This window comes from Schistocerca cancellata, chromosome 1 (assembly GCF_023864275.1).
Source record: "Schistocerca cancellata isolate TAMUIC-IGC-003103 chromosome 1, iqSchCanc2.1, whole genome shotgun sequence".
NCBI classification, from domain to species: domain Eukaryota; kingdom Metazoa; phylum Arthropoda; class Insecta; order Orthoptera; family Acrididae; genus Schistocerca; species Schistocerca cancellata.
Window position 1 is genome coordinate 1286587806 of NC_064626.1, and position 16954 is coordinate 1286604759.

At 45.1% G+C, this 16954-nt stretch overlaps 1 protein-coding gene across 1 annotated transcript in view; it reads right to left on the bottom strand.

Annotated features, from left to right (window-relative positions):
- The window catches only part of LOC126095109 (serine/threonine-protein phosphatase 6 regulatory ankyrin repeat subunit A-like), a 400015-nt gene that overhangs the window by 116078 nt on the left and 266983 nt on the right, over positions 1-16954 (bottom strand). The window contains exon 12 of the mRNA XM_049909822.1: positions 11239-11349. Within this exon, the coding sequence (XP_049765779.1) occupies positions 11239-11349 (111 nt within the window). The remainder of the gene's footprint in view (positions 1-11238; positions 11350-16954) is intronic.

A 16954-nucleotide genomic window follows, 5' to 3' on the forward strand; every position in this document is an offset into this window, starting at 1 on the left:
ATTCCTGGATTCGTCTCATCGCTGTGCAACCTGTGAAAAGGATTGCGCAAGACTCCCAAATAAATTCCAAAGTACAGTGCAGTTTAACACCAATATATTTCCAGGACTCTGGTGTCCGAGCCTGGTGAACTGTACCGGTTACATCACATGTACCCAAAGTTGACATCAAATGACACAGAGTTCACAACAATCAACAAACGAGTGAGCCTACAATACATTTGCTCGCAACCCTAGCCAAACAACGAGTGCCCCAAGGCGCCTGCGTGACCTATATTTATACTTTTGTTAACAATTACCTACAATGAAAATTACAATTTTATGTAAAATCACAATTAAAAGTTAAACCGAATATGAGATACACATTGCTAAAAATTTACAATCTCAGTGCTGAACAAAGTGAACCTATTTTCAACTTAGTTACGAGTTAATATAACATTTTCTGACTAATTATGTTGCAGGTAACAATTACATTTCTAAATTTGTTTATAACAAATCAACTAGTGCCTGAATTTTAGTGCTAACATATTTTGGAGATTCAATTAACATGCTTTATTTGTATGTTCTATTTAATTTGCTGTAGTAATTTTATAATGATAGGTTTACTGGTACATCCTGACCATGTGCTACGTTTCTTTCGATTAGTTACAGTATTAATTTCACATTTATATTGTGTTTCTCACATAAGAACAATGTTAATCAGCAAAGCATCATTTTCGAATTATATGTATACTGAAATAGTGGTTATTTTTGTACATAATTTGGAAACAGGTCACTTTACAATTGGGCAGTTAGGACTGGTGTTTATCTTTAATGCTCTCCGAGGGGTTCTGATAGGGCAATGAGATACAGTAATATTTCAGGTGGAGGATGTAATGCTTATATCAATTAGAAGAATGTTTATATTATGTAAATGTGTATCTGTAATTATGAAGTGTGTATTCTTTGTTGATTAAGGTTATTGATTTGTGACAGGAAATTTAAAGTATTGCAATGTATATATGGAAAAATTTAAATGATATTTAAAATAATGAAATTTTATAATATGTGTATATTTATAAGAAAAAACATTGTATATTGGAAGCTGGTTCATGCTTAGGGCCTCATATGAAATGTCTGATACCACCTTTTCTTATATGCATCCGGATAGTTTTCAAATAATTCAACACTTCCTATGGCCTTGTATGTGTGTCTCTACATATATCATTCTGTCCTATTTGATAAAAAAAACTTGGTATTCATTGCGAAGGTGTGTGGAAGGTTCTGAAAGGACATGCATTGTCATAGGATTGTTGTCATTGATAAAATTATGTACATATACTAAATTATCTTTTCATCTGGGCTTTGAATGTATGGAACAGCTGCTCAGCCTCTCCATTGGAGTGAAGAGGAAAGGGAGGGGCTGTAATATGCTGGATGTCACTCGTTGTACAAATATCTTTAAAATATTGAGACACTAACTGTGGATTATTGTCTGTATGGCAGTCCGTCTAAGGAAAAAATCTTGGAGATGGACATGACAGTAGTTGCTGTGGATGTGGACACGCCAGGCAATAAACCAAATAAAAGTTCTGAAAAATAGTCAACCACTACAAGTCACAATAAGGAATGGTCATGCAAAATCAGCGTGAATACCCTCCTAGGGGCACTGGGGAGTGGGCCATGGGGAAAGAGAATCCTGTAGTGTCGGTTGGTGCATGGAGCACTGTGGGCAGACTGTCAACCTGCATGTGACCCCTTTGTCAATACCTAACCAAACCATGTGGTGGCGAGCAGTTTTGTACAAGAAAAAAGCCAATGGTCCAGATGGAGAATGCGCATGATGTCCCACTGCAATGTGGATGGGATCACAACCCTGGGCCCTGGCTCTTCAGTAGCCAACAAAAACACACCATCAAGAACTGAGAGGTGTGATCGAGAGCATAATAATTATGCAGAGGATTTAAAGTGGTGGAGAGCATAATGGTTATGCAAATGATCTGACATTGGAAGTTTATCTGGCCAGTCATAGTGGACAAACTGAACACCATGACGTAAGACAGGAACTAGTAATGGGAAAACCATCCACAGTATTTTGGGCTTCGACGTATAAATGGAAACACAACAGTTCATCCTGATGAAATACTGGATTGGGGCCAATCGGCAATAGCAAAAGAGCATCCATATTAGGGTATTGTATTGTGTATCATGAAATGTAACAACTAGGACCTTTCCCATTTCTTTTAAGTTTACTAGCAGCAGAGTCTTGCTCACATTTGATTAACGGAAAAGTTAATAACATGTCAACAATAATCCAACAGTGTGACAATTACTGAACTATATGAAATAAGATCATCATAACTTCTTAACCGTTTCCATTATGATGTTAAAACTGCACAGTTGGCTGTGGGGCATGATGGGAATTAGTATGCAAGTGTATGTTTTGGTTTAACAACAAAGCCCACTTTCATTTGAGTGGGTTGGTCAATAAGCAAAACTGGTGGATTTGGGGGACTGAGAATCTGCATTTCATGATCAAGAAGTCTCTTCATTCTCAAGGGGTGACTGTAAGGTCTGCAATGTCCAGTCACAGAATAGTCGGTGTGATATTCATTGATGGCACAGTGACTACCGAATGGTACATGAAGGTTTTGGGAGATGATTTCATCCCCATTATCTAAAGTGACCCTGTTTTCGTCAAGATGTGGTTCATGCAAGACAGAGTTTGACTCCATCAAAGCAGGAGAGAGTTTGATATTCTGGAGGAATACTTTGGGGACTGCATACTGCCTCTGGTGTACCCAGAGGTCACTGGCATGGGCCTCGATTGGCTGCCATATTCTCCGGATCTGAACACATGTGACTCCTTTTCATGGGGCTGTATTAAAGACAAGGTGTACAGGAATAACACTAAAACCATATCTGAGCCAAAAACAGCCATTTAAGAGGTCACAGGTCATAAATAACATCGATATTCCGGCACTTCAGTGAGTCGTGCAGAATTTTGCTATTCGACTGTCCCACATTATCATCAATGACACCAGGCATATCAAACATGTCATAACCTAAATCCAAATATCTGTAGTGATGTTTACATGGTGAATAAAGTGTGTGCATAATGTAGTTTGTAATTAATTTACATTTTTTCCATGTACTTCAGTAACTGTCACCCATTAGCATAGACAAATATTGGCAATATAGGTAACACTTTGGGAACTGTTATGATGAAATAAACCTGTGCAATGTATTCCTTATGCCTGAAGTGGACATTGTAAAGGGTAGGAATGTTTGTTTTACTTAAATCACTAAAATACAACTACAATCTTAGTCTGTGACACATATTTAAATCTGATCTTATTTGTAACTGAAAAGCCAAATTAAAATAAAACATGAGCCTTACTATGTAATTTCAAAGCATTTGTATGTCTATCTGAAATGTAATTGCTGTGTTATTAACAAAGGAGTTAATTACAATAATAAACAAATTACTTAAAGAAACTTCCAGAAGGTTTTTGAAAGACTGTTGCTACTGAAATGAAGTACATTTATGCTGAAGCTATGAAACATGCTTGGAAGAAATTACCAGTTGTACCGGTATGAAATGAGTGTTAAGATACAAATGTGTCGATAGGGAACATTTATTGTGAACAAACCTTAAATTTTTTTGTTTCGTTGGTATGACATCTGTCAAAGATATTTAGTATACATCAAGTCATGGAACAAACAACATCATATGTTTTCATCATGCTAACAATGTCGAATTTTGTACCAGAAAGTGATGATTTGCGGAAAGCATTAATTTTTTGTTCTCATTTGAAAAAAAGTGCTGCAGAGTTGCATCGAATGCTTGTCGAGGCATATGGTGATCATGCAACAAACTGTTGCCTCATCAGGAAAGAGGGAAGGAGAGGGAAAGACGAAAGGATGTGGGTTTTATGGGAGAGGGTAAGGAGTCATTCCAATCCCGGGAGTGGAAAGACTTACTTTAGGGGGAAAAAAGGACGGGTATACACTCGCACACACACACATATCCATCCACACATATACAGACACAAGCAGACATATTTAAAGACAAAGAGTTTGGGCAGAGATTTCAGTCGAGGCAGAAGTGCAGAGGCAAAGATGTTGTTGAATGACAGGTGAGGTATGAGTGGCGGCAACTTGAAATTAGCGGAGATTGAGGCCTGGTGGATAACGGGAAGAGAGGATATATTGAAGAGCAAGTTCCCATCTCTGGAGTTCGGATAGGTTGGTGTTAGTGGGAAGTATCCAGATAACCCGGATGGTGTAACACTGTGCCAAGATGTGCTGGCCGTGCACCAAGGCATGTTTAGCCACAGGGTGATCCTCATTACCAACAAACACTGTCTGCCTGTGTCCATTCATGCGAATGGACAGTTTGTTGCTGGTCATTCCCACATAGAATGCGTCACAGTGTAGGCAGGTCAGTTGGTAGATCACGTGGGTGCTTTCACACGTGGCTCTGCCTTTGATCGTGTACACCTTCCGGGTTACAGGACTGGAGTAGGTGGTGGTGGGAGGGTGCATGGGACAGGTTTTACACCGGGGGCGGTTACAAGGGTAGGAGCCAGAGGGTAGGGAAGGTGGTTTGGGGATGAACTAAGAGGTTACGAAGGTTAGGTGGACGGCGGAAAGACACTCTTGGTGGAGTGGGGAGGATTTCATGAAGGATGGATCTCATTTCAGGGCAGGATTTGAGGAAGTTGTATCCCTGCTGGAGAGCCACATTCAGAATCTGATCCAGTCCCGGAAAGTATCCTGTCACAAGTGGGGCACTTTTGTGGTTCTTCTGTGGGAGGTTCTGGGTTTGAGAGGATGAGGAAGTGGCTCTGGTTATTTGCTTCTGTACCAGGTCGGGAGGGTAGTTGCGGGATGCGAAAGCTGTTGTCAGGTTGTTGGTGTAATGCTTCAGGGATTCCGGACTGGAGCAGATTCGTTTGCCACGAAGACCTAGGCTGTAGGGAAGGGACCATTTGATGTGGAATGGGTGGCAGCTGTCGTAATGGAGGTACTGTTGCTTGTTGGTGGGTTTGATGTGGACGGACGTGTGAAGCTGGCCATTGGACAGGTGGAGGTCAACATCAAGGAAAGTGGCATGGGATTTGGAGTAGGACCAGGTGAATCTGATGGAACCAAAGGAGTTGAGGTTGGGAGGAAATTCTGGAGTTCTTCTTCACTGTGAGTCCAGATCATGAAGATGTCATCAATAAATCTGTACCAAACTTTGGGTTGGCAGGCCTGGGTAACCAAGAAGGCTTCCTCTAAGCAACCCATGAATAGGTTGGCGTACGAAGGGGCCATCCTGGTACCCATGGCTGTTCCCTTTAATTGTTGGTATGTCTGGCCTTCAAAAGTGAAGAAGCTGTGGGTCAGGATGAAGCTGGCTAAGGTAATGAGGAAAGAGGTTTTAGGTAGGGTGGCAGGTGATCGGCGTGAAAGGAAGTGCTCCATCGCAGCGAGGCCCTGGACGTGCGGGATATTTGTGTACAAGGAAGTGGCATCAATGGTTACAAGGATGGTTTCTGGGGGTAACGGATTGGGTAAGGATTCCAGGCGTTCGAGAAAGTGGTTGGTGTCTTTGATGAAGGATGGGAGACTGCACGTAATGGGTTGAAGGTGTTGATCTACGTAGGCAGAGATACGTTCTGTGGGGGCTTGGTAACCAGCTACAATGGGGCGGCCAGGATGATTGGGTTTGTGAATTTTAGGAAGATTGTAGAAGGTAGGGGTGCGGGGTGTCGGTGGGGTCAGGAGGTTGATGGAGTCAGGTGAAAGGTTTTGTAGGGGGCCTAAGGTTCTGAGGATTCCTTGAAGCTCCACCTGGACATCAGGAATGGGATTACCTCGGCAAACTTTGTATGTGGTGTTGTCTGAAAGCTGACGCAGTCCCTCAGCCACATACTCCCGACGATCAAGTACCACGGTCGTGGAACCCTTGTCCGCCGGAAGAATGACGATGGACCGGTCAGCCTTCAGATCACGGATAGCCTGAGCTTCAGCAGTGGTGATGTTGGGAGTAGGATTAAGGTTTTTTTAGAAGGATTGAGAGGCAAGGCTGGAAGTCAGAAATTCCTGGAAGGTTTGGAGAGGGTGATTTTGAGGAATAGGAGGTGGGTCCCACTGTGACGGAGGACGGAACTTTTCCAGGCAGCGTTCAATTTGGATAGTGTCTTGGAGAGTTGGATCATTAGGGGTAGGATTAGGATCATTTTTCTTCATGGCAAAGTGATACTTCCAGCAGAGAGTACGAGTGTAGGACAGTAAATCTTTGACGAGGGCTGTTTGGTTGAATCTGGGAGTGGGGCTGAAGGTGAGGCCTTTGGATAGGACAGAGGTTTCGGATTGGGAGAGAGGTTTGGAGGACAGGTTAACTACTGAATTAGGGTGTTGTGGTGCCAGATTGTGTTGATTGGAATTTTGAGGTTTTGGAGGGAGTGGAGCTGGAAGTGGGAGACTGAGTAGATGGGAGAGACTGGGTTTGTGTGCAATGAGAGGTGGTTGAGGTTTGCTGGAAAGGTTGTGAAGGGTGAGTGAGTTGCCTTTCCGGAGGTGGGAAACCAGGAGATTGGATAGTTTTTTGAGGTGAAGGGTGGCATGCTGTTCTAATTTGCGGTTGGCCTGTAGGAGGATGCTCTGAATAGCCGGTGTGGATGTAGGAGAGGAAAGATTGAGGACTTTTATTAAGGATAGGAGTTGACGGGTGTGTTCATTGGCTGAGTTGATGTGTAGGTGAAGGATTAGGTGGGTGAGGGCAATGGATTGTTCAGTTTGGAACTGGTATAGGGACTGATGGAAAGAAGGGTTGCAGCCAGAGACGGGAACTTTAAGTGTGAGGCCTTTGGGGGATATGCCAAATGTCAGACAAGCCTGAGAAAATAAAATATGCGAGCGTAATCTGGCTAGGGTGAAGGCATGTTTGCGGAGGGAATGTAAATAAAACTTAATGGGGTCGTTGTGGGGGTGTTGTGCGGGTGACATGGTATTAGAAGGTGGAAAGTGTAACATGAGGTTGAAATGAAAATGAAAGATAAAAATATATGGGGAGAGATAAGGGTGAACTAGAAAGTAACTGGAGATCTGGTATGAAAAAAGGCGAAAAAGTGTTGGTTAAGTTGATCCTGTGGTGAACTTGGGTTGGTAGACAGCGATGTGCATGAAGGTTAGGTGGTTGTGTTGCCGCTAAAACACGTTAAAAGACGGAGAAATTCGGGAAAATTTCGAAAAAAACGTGTAAATGTATTAAAAGGAGTGGTGTTGTGGTGAAAGATTACGAAAATGGGGCTAACAATTGTCTGACGAAGAAATAATGACGTTAAAACCTGTGGGGAGCGGCTAAAAATGATCAGTGATGTGCGAAAAACGGAAGTGGAAATAAAGTGAAAGTTATTAGAACTAGCCGAAATGGTTGTTTACTACGTGAAAGCAACTGTTATTGAACTAGAAACGGTGGATTTTATAGCAGCGGTAGTGTTGAAAGCGGAAAATATATATATATATATATATATATATATATATATATATATATATATATATATATATTTTTAAGTGGATTACGTATTATTGAGTATATATAGGCGGGATAAAATTGTATTACGGTAAAAAGGGGAAGGTGAATACAAAGTGAGACTACTGGTAAAAACAGAAAGAGAAAATAAAGAGAAAATAAGACGACAGGAAAGATTTCGAAATGCAACAGTGACAATAACAAACGTAATTGTTGGGTTCAAATTAATGATATGGTTATAATAGAGGGAAACATTCCACGTAGGAAAAATATATCTAAAAACGAAGATGATGTGACTTACCAAATGAAAGTGCTGGCAGGTCGACAGACACACAAACAAACACAAACATACACACAAAATTCAAGCTTTCGCAAACAACCTCCCACAGAAGAACCACAAAAGTGCCCCACTTGTGACAGGATACTTTCCGGGACTGGATCAGATTCTGAATGTGGCTCTCCAGCAGGGATACAACTTGCTCAAATCCTGCCCTGAAATGAGATCCATCCTTCATGAAACCCTCCCCACTCCACCAAGAATGTCTTTCCGCCGCCCACCTAACCTTCGTAACCTCTTAGTCATCCCTATGAAATCCCCAAACCACCTTCCCTACCCTCTGGCTCCTACCCTTGTAACTGCCCCCGGTGTAAAACCTGTCCCATGCACCCTCCCACCACCACCTACTCCAGTCCTGTAACCCGGAAGGTGTACACAATCAAAGGCAGAGCCACGTGTGAAAGCAACCACGTGATCTACCAACTGACCTGCCTACACTGTGACGCATTCTATGTGGGAATGACCAGCAACAAACTGTCCATTCGCATGAATGGACACAGGCAGACAGTGTTTGTTGGTAATGAGGATCACCCTGTGGCTAAACATGCCTTGGTGCACGGCCAGCACATCTTGGCACAGTGTTACACCGTCGGGGTTATCTGGATACTTCCCACTAACACCAACCTATCCGAACTCCGGAGATGGGAACTTGCTCTTCAATATATCCTCTCTTCCTGTTATCCACCAGGCCTCAATCTCCACTAATTTCAAGTTGCCACCACTCATACCTCACCTGTCATTCAACAACATCTTTGCCTCTGCACTTCTGCCTCGACTGAAATCTCTGCCCAAACTCTTTGTCTTTAAATATGTCTGCTTGTGTCTGTATATGTGTGGATGGATATGTGTGTGTGTGCGAGTGTATACCCGTCCTTTTTTCCCCCTAAAGTAAGTCTTTCCACTCCCGGGACTGGAATGACTCCTTACCCTCTCCCTTAAAACCCACATCCTTTCGTCTTTCCCTCTCCTTCCCTCTTTCCTGATGAGGCAACAGTTTGTTGCGAAAGCTTGAATTTTGTGTGTATGTTTGTGTTCGTTTGTGTGTCTGTCGACCTGCCAGCACTTTCATTTGGTAAGTCACATTATCTTTGTTTTTAAGTATATTTTTCCTTCGTGGAATGTTTCCTTCTATATATATATATATATATATATATATATATATATATATATATATATATTACTCTGGTAAAAAAATGCTATTGCCCTATGGATGAATTTTTTGGATGATGACATGACCATTTGAGGAGCATAAAAATTAATAGTATATATATTCAGATATTTTATAGTTCTAGTAAATGTTGTATTACATGTACAACCTATTATAGTTCTAAGCTTGAAGAGTCTCCTGTACAATAAATTAATGATTTGACATGTATGTTATGAGATAATAAAATTATGATTCTCAGATAGCGGTATGATCAGCAGTGCCCCAGGGACTTGTGGTAGGACCAATATTATTTTCTGTGTACACAAATGATCTGACAGACAGGGTAAGCAGCAGTTTGTGGCTGTTCGCTGATGATGCTGTGTGTATGGGAAGGTATTGTTGTTGAGTGACTGTAGGAGGATACAAGATAATGTAGATAAAATAATTAGTAATTAGTTGGTGTGATGAATGGCAGCTAGCTATAAATGTAGAAAATGTAATTGAATGCTGATGGGAAGGGGGGGGGGGAGCATAATGTTAGAGTACAGCATTATCAGTAGTCATGCTAATTAAATATCTAGGAATGACATTGCAAACAATAATGAAATGGAATGAGCATGTAAGGACTGTTGTAGGGAAGGTGAATGGTTGAGTTCGGCTTATTGGGAGAATTTTGGGAAAGTGTGTTCATATGGAAAGGTAGTCACATATACAGCACTAGTGCGATCCATTGTTGAGTACTGTTCGAGTGTTTGGGATATGCACCAGATCACATTTAAGGAAGACATTGAAGCAGTTCAGAGGCAGGTAGCTAGATTTGTTACTGGTAGGTACAAACAACACCCAAGTATTACACAGATGCTTCGGAAACTCAAATGGGGATCACTGGAGAGAAGGCAATATTCTTTTTATGGATCACTACTGAGAAAATTTAGAGATCCAGCATTTGAGGCTGACTGCAGAATGGTTCTACTGCTGTCAATGTACATTTTGCATAAGGACCATGAAAGTAAGATTAGAGACATTGGGGCTCGTATGGAGGCATATAGACAGTTGTCTTTCCTTTTTGCGTTTGGAACAGGAAAGGAAATGACACAACATAATATATGGTGGCTTGCAAAGTACGTATATAGACGAAGATGTAGATAGACACGTATAAAAGGAAAAGTGATTCATCTCCAAGCTCTCAGAACTAATACTTCCTTCCTTATGGTGGAAAGAGAAATAGATTTGGTGGAAGAGGAAGAAGAACAGTCAACTTAGTCAGACCATGGAGGGGTGGGGTGGGGGGTAGAGAGAGAGGGGGAGGGGGTAGAGAGAGATCCACTGTGGCTTACACTCTCATCTTCAGGTGGATAAGTGGCTTATATAACCATATCTTTCCTACGTGTAGCCAGTTCATATGAAGTATGTTTTGTTCACTAAAAGTAATTATTATGTGTCACTTGTTATGATAATATAGTTGCAAGTTATACATTATGAGTGATAATGATAACAAAGTTACATACAGGGTATGCTCTTTACTGCATAATAATAAGGAGTGACTGATAACTGTTTTATAATAAAAATGAAGAAATTCCTCCAGCTGTATTTAATGGGTCGATTTTATTTCGGCAACTAGTTTCAACATTGTAAGAACATCATCTTCAGACCCTCGATGTCAGCTGCATGCGGCAGATACTAGAAGTCAGTGGTGCAATATGGACGTGCTCCGTGTGGAAGGTGGTTAGTAACTCACACCATCTTCCACATGGAGCACATCCATACTGCACCACTGACTTCTAGTATCAGCCATACGCAGTTGACGTCAACGAGTGTATGGGCCTGAAGGTGATGATGTTACAACGTTGAAACTAGGTGCTGAAATAAAATCGACACCTTAAATACAGCTGGAGGAATTTCTTCATTTTTAATATAAATTTATACCAGCTGACACCTCACTGTCCTCCATTTCAACACGGATGTACGAAGATAACTATTTTAATTTGTCTTCAGTGTGTGTCATATCATAGAAGGAGTTGGAAGCTATATCTGTGCCCATTTTCTTCCTGAGATAGCACAAATGCCTACAGAACTTTTTACAACTACCTAAAAGTTTTCCTGGAAAGATAAAGATTGTATGGTCAACTGTGGACCTATGTCCTACAGACACTACAACAGTTCCACACCAAAAATCGCTGAAAGATGACAACAACAAATGGGAATGGAGATAATTCAATAAAGCAATTTCTAGACAAATTAATAATTTTATACCTTCCAATTCCCTTCTCTGGTGGCATAATGTAGTGGAGTTCTACTGTTATGATCAGCAACATTCACTCTGGCTTCACCTTGTATCAGCCTTTCTGTGATTTTTGAAAATTCCTGCAATAGACCATTCACACATTAGTCACTGACACAAAAAAAATAAGTTAGGAACAAACAGAATTGGGAAGCATTGCTACAGGAATAAAATTACTATTTTGGCTATAGGTAATTTTTTTCTGCTGCTTGTAGTGTTTAACACATTTCCACAGATATAATAAAAGTTTGTGGCGACTATATACCAAGTCGCGTGTAATATCTTTGTTTTTGGCAAGCTCTTTGCGGCAGTCTGTGGTCGCGCGTGAAAGTGTACGGACGTGTACCGAGAATTCAGAAAGTAAACAACTGTATATGTGTGCTTACGAGAAATAAAAATAGTGTTTATTACATGTGGTGTAGCGTGCATCATTGGATTCGGCAACCCTACAACGCTAAACCCATACTGGTGACCCCGAATTTTGTTCGCAAGTGCTACAATGAAATCTTATACCGTCGAGCAGTACACAATGGATCGCTTGCCGCCTGCTACACCGAACACGTGCCAACTAAGTGTTCCAACGGACGCTTCGGCATGGTTTTACAATTATCCACCGGGCGTCCGCAATAGTTCTACGCAGTTTCCGAACACATCGACTAGCTGTACTCAACAGGACAGTGTTTATACAATTCCACAGCCACGTGTGCCGGCATCAGGTACGAACAATAACTTTCCGTTACCGTACATGAGTCAGCCGTCGTGTGACAGTGTTCCGTACCATCAGAACGTTTTCCGTGCACAAAACTTTGAATATGAACGTATTATGTCCAATACGAACTTTCCACGTGTTCAGAGTGCTCAACAGCCGACACAATGTGCTCAAACCCCAGTGACTATGTTTACAGGTTTCCCAAGTGCAAGTGTGAATTTTCCACCCGAATCAGTGACTGTACAAATCGAGCCGGACGCTCAAGACAGGAGAGTTCATATTTCTGCCGGAACTCCGGATTTTGCAACAACCCCCCCTACACCACCAGCGTCCGCTTTACGAGTGTTTCCGACGGCACACGCCGTTCCTGCCGCGTGTGTTCCACAAACATTAGGTGATTTTAACTATTTTAATGCACCTGTAGGGGAGGGGCCCGGAAACTGTATTCCGTCGTTCGCCGCACATCGGTCGACTACGCTCGATTCTACCGCGCCGGTCCATTCTACGCCCGTCGGCGTTACTCCGTCGACCGCTCGATTCGTTGATTTCTCGACCAAGGTCGTGCCAGCCGCGCCTACCGTGCCGCGTGCCACTGACAGTGGCGGAAGCTGGTGCACCGCTACTGCACCCGAGACAATTACATTGCAGAACTATGGACAGGGAGAGACAGTTTCTGATAAACATTTAGGTCAAGACTTTCCCACCCGTTGGCCGAAGCTACCACCCCTTCGCAAGGATCACCCACGCACATGGTTTGCCTTGGTCGACCACGTCCTGCAGCTACACGGCGTCGCCGACGACAATTCGAAGTTCCTATGCTTACTGTGTCACCTCCATGACGAACTGGATCTGATCTGCGACATTGTGGCTTCGCCCCCCGCTACGGACAAATATGCGTTCGCCCGACGCACCATCCTCGAGCGACTATCCACATCGACAGAGGAAGCTATCCGCCTCATCAGTCAGGAATCGCTGGGATCCAGGTCCCCGTCGCAACTCTGGCGTCATCTCCGCGCTATGATTGACACGCATCACATGCCGGACATTACACTTTGGACCATCTGGTTGCTGAAACTTCCCCCGCAAGTTCAACTTCACCTTCTACATGTAACTTCGGCCCCACTAGATGCCAAACTGAAGATCGCAGACCAGGTTTACAACATTCTGCCCCCCCCGCATACCCCCCCAGGGTGCCCTCAGGCCTCAGGGGTTGGCACACCTGCGCGGCAGTTCCCATCCTGCAGTACAGAGTGCGCACGACTCGCTCCACGCATGCGCGCGGAGCCAACGCCGCCTGGCAACCGCCGCAGTAACTCCTCTCCTACCAGCACTACTGCAGCGTCGCCATCGGAGGGAACTACAAACAAGTCCCCCTCCACTGCCGCTTCGACCTCAACCAGCGCGACGGGCGACGCCACGCGCCGCCCCGCTTGGTGTTATTTCCTTTCCCGCTTTGGCGACGCGGCTAAGAAATGTCGTTCTCCATGCGCGTTCCCAAACTAGTAACGCGACCCAATTCAGGCGCTACGGGCCGCGTTGCACCGCACAGACGCCTATCACTAAATACTTCTTCTCCTCACGCGCCAGGACGCTTGTACGTGAAAGATGCAGTGTCTTGCCTTTCATTTCTAGTCGACACGGGGGCCGAGGTTAGTGTGATACCTTTGTCCGCAGGTATTAAATTCGAGCTTCAGCCTTGCCCCCCGCTTCGAGCCGCCAATAATTCCCTGATCCGCTCTCATGGAATAACGAATTTAAGCCTTAAACTGCAGGACATTAATACGCCCTTACAGTGGACTTTCGTTATCGCGGATGTGGATGAACCCGTGCTTGGGGTAGATTTTCTCTTAGCCCACGCGCTGTCACCCAACCTACAACGAGGTACACTAACCTTTAACTCGGGAGACCGTACCACCGGTTCAGATATCTTACCCCTCTCATCCGAAAGCGCCATTCTGCTGTGTGAGCTAGCGGAAACTGCTGTTGCAGTGCTTTCTCTTAGATCACACAACGACGAACTTCGGGACAGCAATGGGGCCCTCCGCTTACGCATCGCCGCCGTGCAAGCCAAGCTCACGGACGCGCGTAAGCAGGCCGCCCAGCTGTCGCACACGGCCACGCCCCCAACCCCCGCACCACTTCCTCGCACCTGCAGCCGACGCCGCGTGACATTTCTACTGCCGGACGGAAGCTGTACCCGCGACACTACCAGGTACCCCACCGAGCTCTTCGACAAGGACTACCAGTGGATCACCGCCACTGCTGCTGAACTGCCGGCCTTGGACACACACACGTGTGCATTACAGGTTAGTCACAGTGCAACGGGTGCTGGTCCAGCATCCCCATCGGTGTTCGCGATCAATAACGGTACTGTCCACAGAATAAATACCACAGAAGGCCCACCGGTACGTGCAAAGGCTAGGCGTTTAAATCCGGAAAAACTTAAACACGCTAAAGCTATTGTTCAGGAACTTTTAGATAATAAGACTATCTGCCCTTCTTCTAGTTGTTGGTCATCACCCATTCATTTGGTCCCCAAGAAAGATGACACTTTCCGCCTCTGCGGTGACTATCAGGCGCTTAACGCCAGAACAATTTTAGATAATTATCCCGTCCCAAATATTCAAGACTTTGCTTCCCAGCTGCATGGGGCACAAATTTTCAGTGTAGTCGATTGTCATAAGGCGTACCACCAACTGCCAATGGCACCTGAGGACGTTGAAAAGACCGCTATCATCACCCCGTTCGGGTTGTTCGAGTATTTGTTTATGCCATTCGGCCTTAAAAATGCTGCACAGATGTGGCAACGGTTCATCGACTCGCTGGTTGGAAAACTGGACTTTGCATATGCGTACCTGGACGACTTGTTAATTTTTTCTTCCTCCCTCGAGGAACATGAACAGCATTTAAATACAGTGTTCCAACTATTAAAAGCAAACGGTATCGCAGTGAACAATACTAAGTCACAACTCCGCCGCACCAGTGTCACTTTTCTGGGCCACAGAGTTTCTGGCGACGGCATCCGCCCCCTAACTGAACGGGTGGAGGCCATTAGTACGGTGCCTTTGCCCAAAGATTTTCAGGGCCTCCGCCGCTTCCTTGGAATGGTAAATTACTACCGTAAACATATTCCCCGCGCCGCCGACATACAAGCCCCACTGACGGATGCCCTCGCAGGAAAAAACACATCAGGGTCTCGGGCGGTCACGTCGACTCCAGATATGCGTCGCGCATTTGATAATCTAAAGCCAGCCTTACGGACAGCTGTTACGCTTGCTCACCCCATTCCTGATGCTCCCATCTCGCTTACTACAGACGCAAGTGATACAGCAGTGGGGGCAGTACTTCAGCAATCCGTGGGTTCTGTTGTACAGCCGCTCAGATTTTTCTCCCACAAACTGACCGCTTCCCAACGTAAATGGTCGACCTTCGACCGGGAACTGTTTGCTATTTACGCTGCTATCAAATATTTCCAAGACGATATCGAAGGTCGCCATCTCGTGGTATTTACCGACCACGAGCCATTGGTTTACGCTTTCCGTAACCCAGGTAAGGACTCATCCCCGAGACGTTTTAGGCATATGGACCTTATATGTCAGTTTATGAATGACATACGTTACGTCAGAGGCGCAGACAATGTCGTCGCTGATTTTCTGTCTCGGGTGTTGGTTTTATCTTCACAACTGGACCTCAGTGAGCTCCCTAAATTGCAGACAGAGGATACTGAACTCGCAGCATTGCGTTCCGATATCAAAACAGGACTCAAACTAGAGTTACGGACACTTCCTGGGTTTTCATCACCCATCTGGTGCGACATTTCAACAGGACGCATACGCCCGGTGATTCCTGCACCTCTCCGCCGGGACATATTTAATAGTATCCACGACTTGGCACACCCTGGCATTCGCGCCTCCGCACGTCTGGTATCTGAACGTTTTGTTTGGCCCGGGGTGATAAAACAGTGTCGCAGTTGGGCACGAGCATGTGTGGCTTGTCAGCTCGCAAAAGTAGGACGTCATGCACAGCCCCCCATGGGTACGTTCGATGTGGCAAAAAGAAGATTCCAGCACATACACATCGATATCGTCGGGCCCTTACCCCCCTCAGGCCCCTTCCGTTACATACTGTCCGCAATTGACAGGTTTACCCGCTGGGTAGAGGTAATTCCTCTCACTACTATCACAGCCGATGCAGTGGCCCGAGCCCTGCTGTTAATGTGGATCTCGCGCTTCGGCTGCCCAGTCTCTGTCACCACCGACCAGGGCCGCCAGTTCGAGTCTGCCCTCTTCCGACAGCTTTGTGAACTGTGTGGGGTGAAACGATTTAGGACTACAGCATACCACCCCCAGAGCAATGGGCTTGTGGAACGCTGGCACCGAACGCTTAAAGCTTCCCTGATGTGCCACGGAGGTGAGTGGGCCGATGCCTTACCATGGGTAATGTTAGGCGTTCGGGCCGCATACAAAGAGGACCTTGGCGCATCCCTGGCAGAGGTACTGTATGGAGAACCCCTCACACTCCCAGCAGAGTTAGTCGAGCCTTCACTTCCTCCAGATCAAATCTGCGACTCGACATTCGTCGGGCAGGTCAAGGAGCTAATTGCTAACATCCGCGTGCCGCCTCCTCGACCACACACGCCCCCTCCCGTATTTCTGCATAAGGACTTGGCGTTGTGCACTCATGTCATGGTGCGTGATGACACCATCCGACCGGCACTCAGACCTCCATATACGGGCCCGCACAGAGTCATATCACGGCGTACCAACACGTTCGAAGTGCTCATTAACAGCACGCCTCAAACGGTATCCGTCTGCCGCCTCAAACCTGCATGGACTCTGGGAGAACTGCCCGATACCCCACCCAGTCAGACCCCATCCCCTGCTGCACCCACCTCGCATGAGGCATCTACCGACAGTCCATGGGTGAGCGATGCCCATTCCCACACGTGTGACGTTCCCCACTCCCAGTCGTGTGACAGT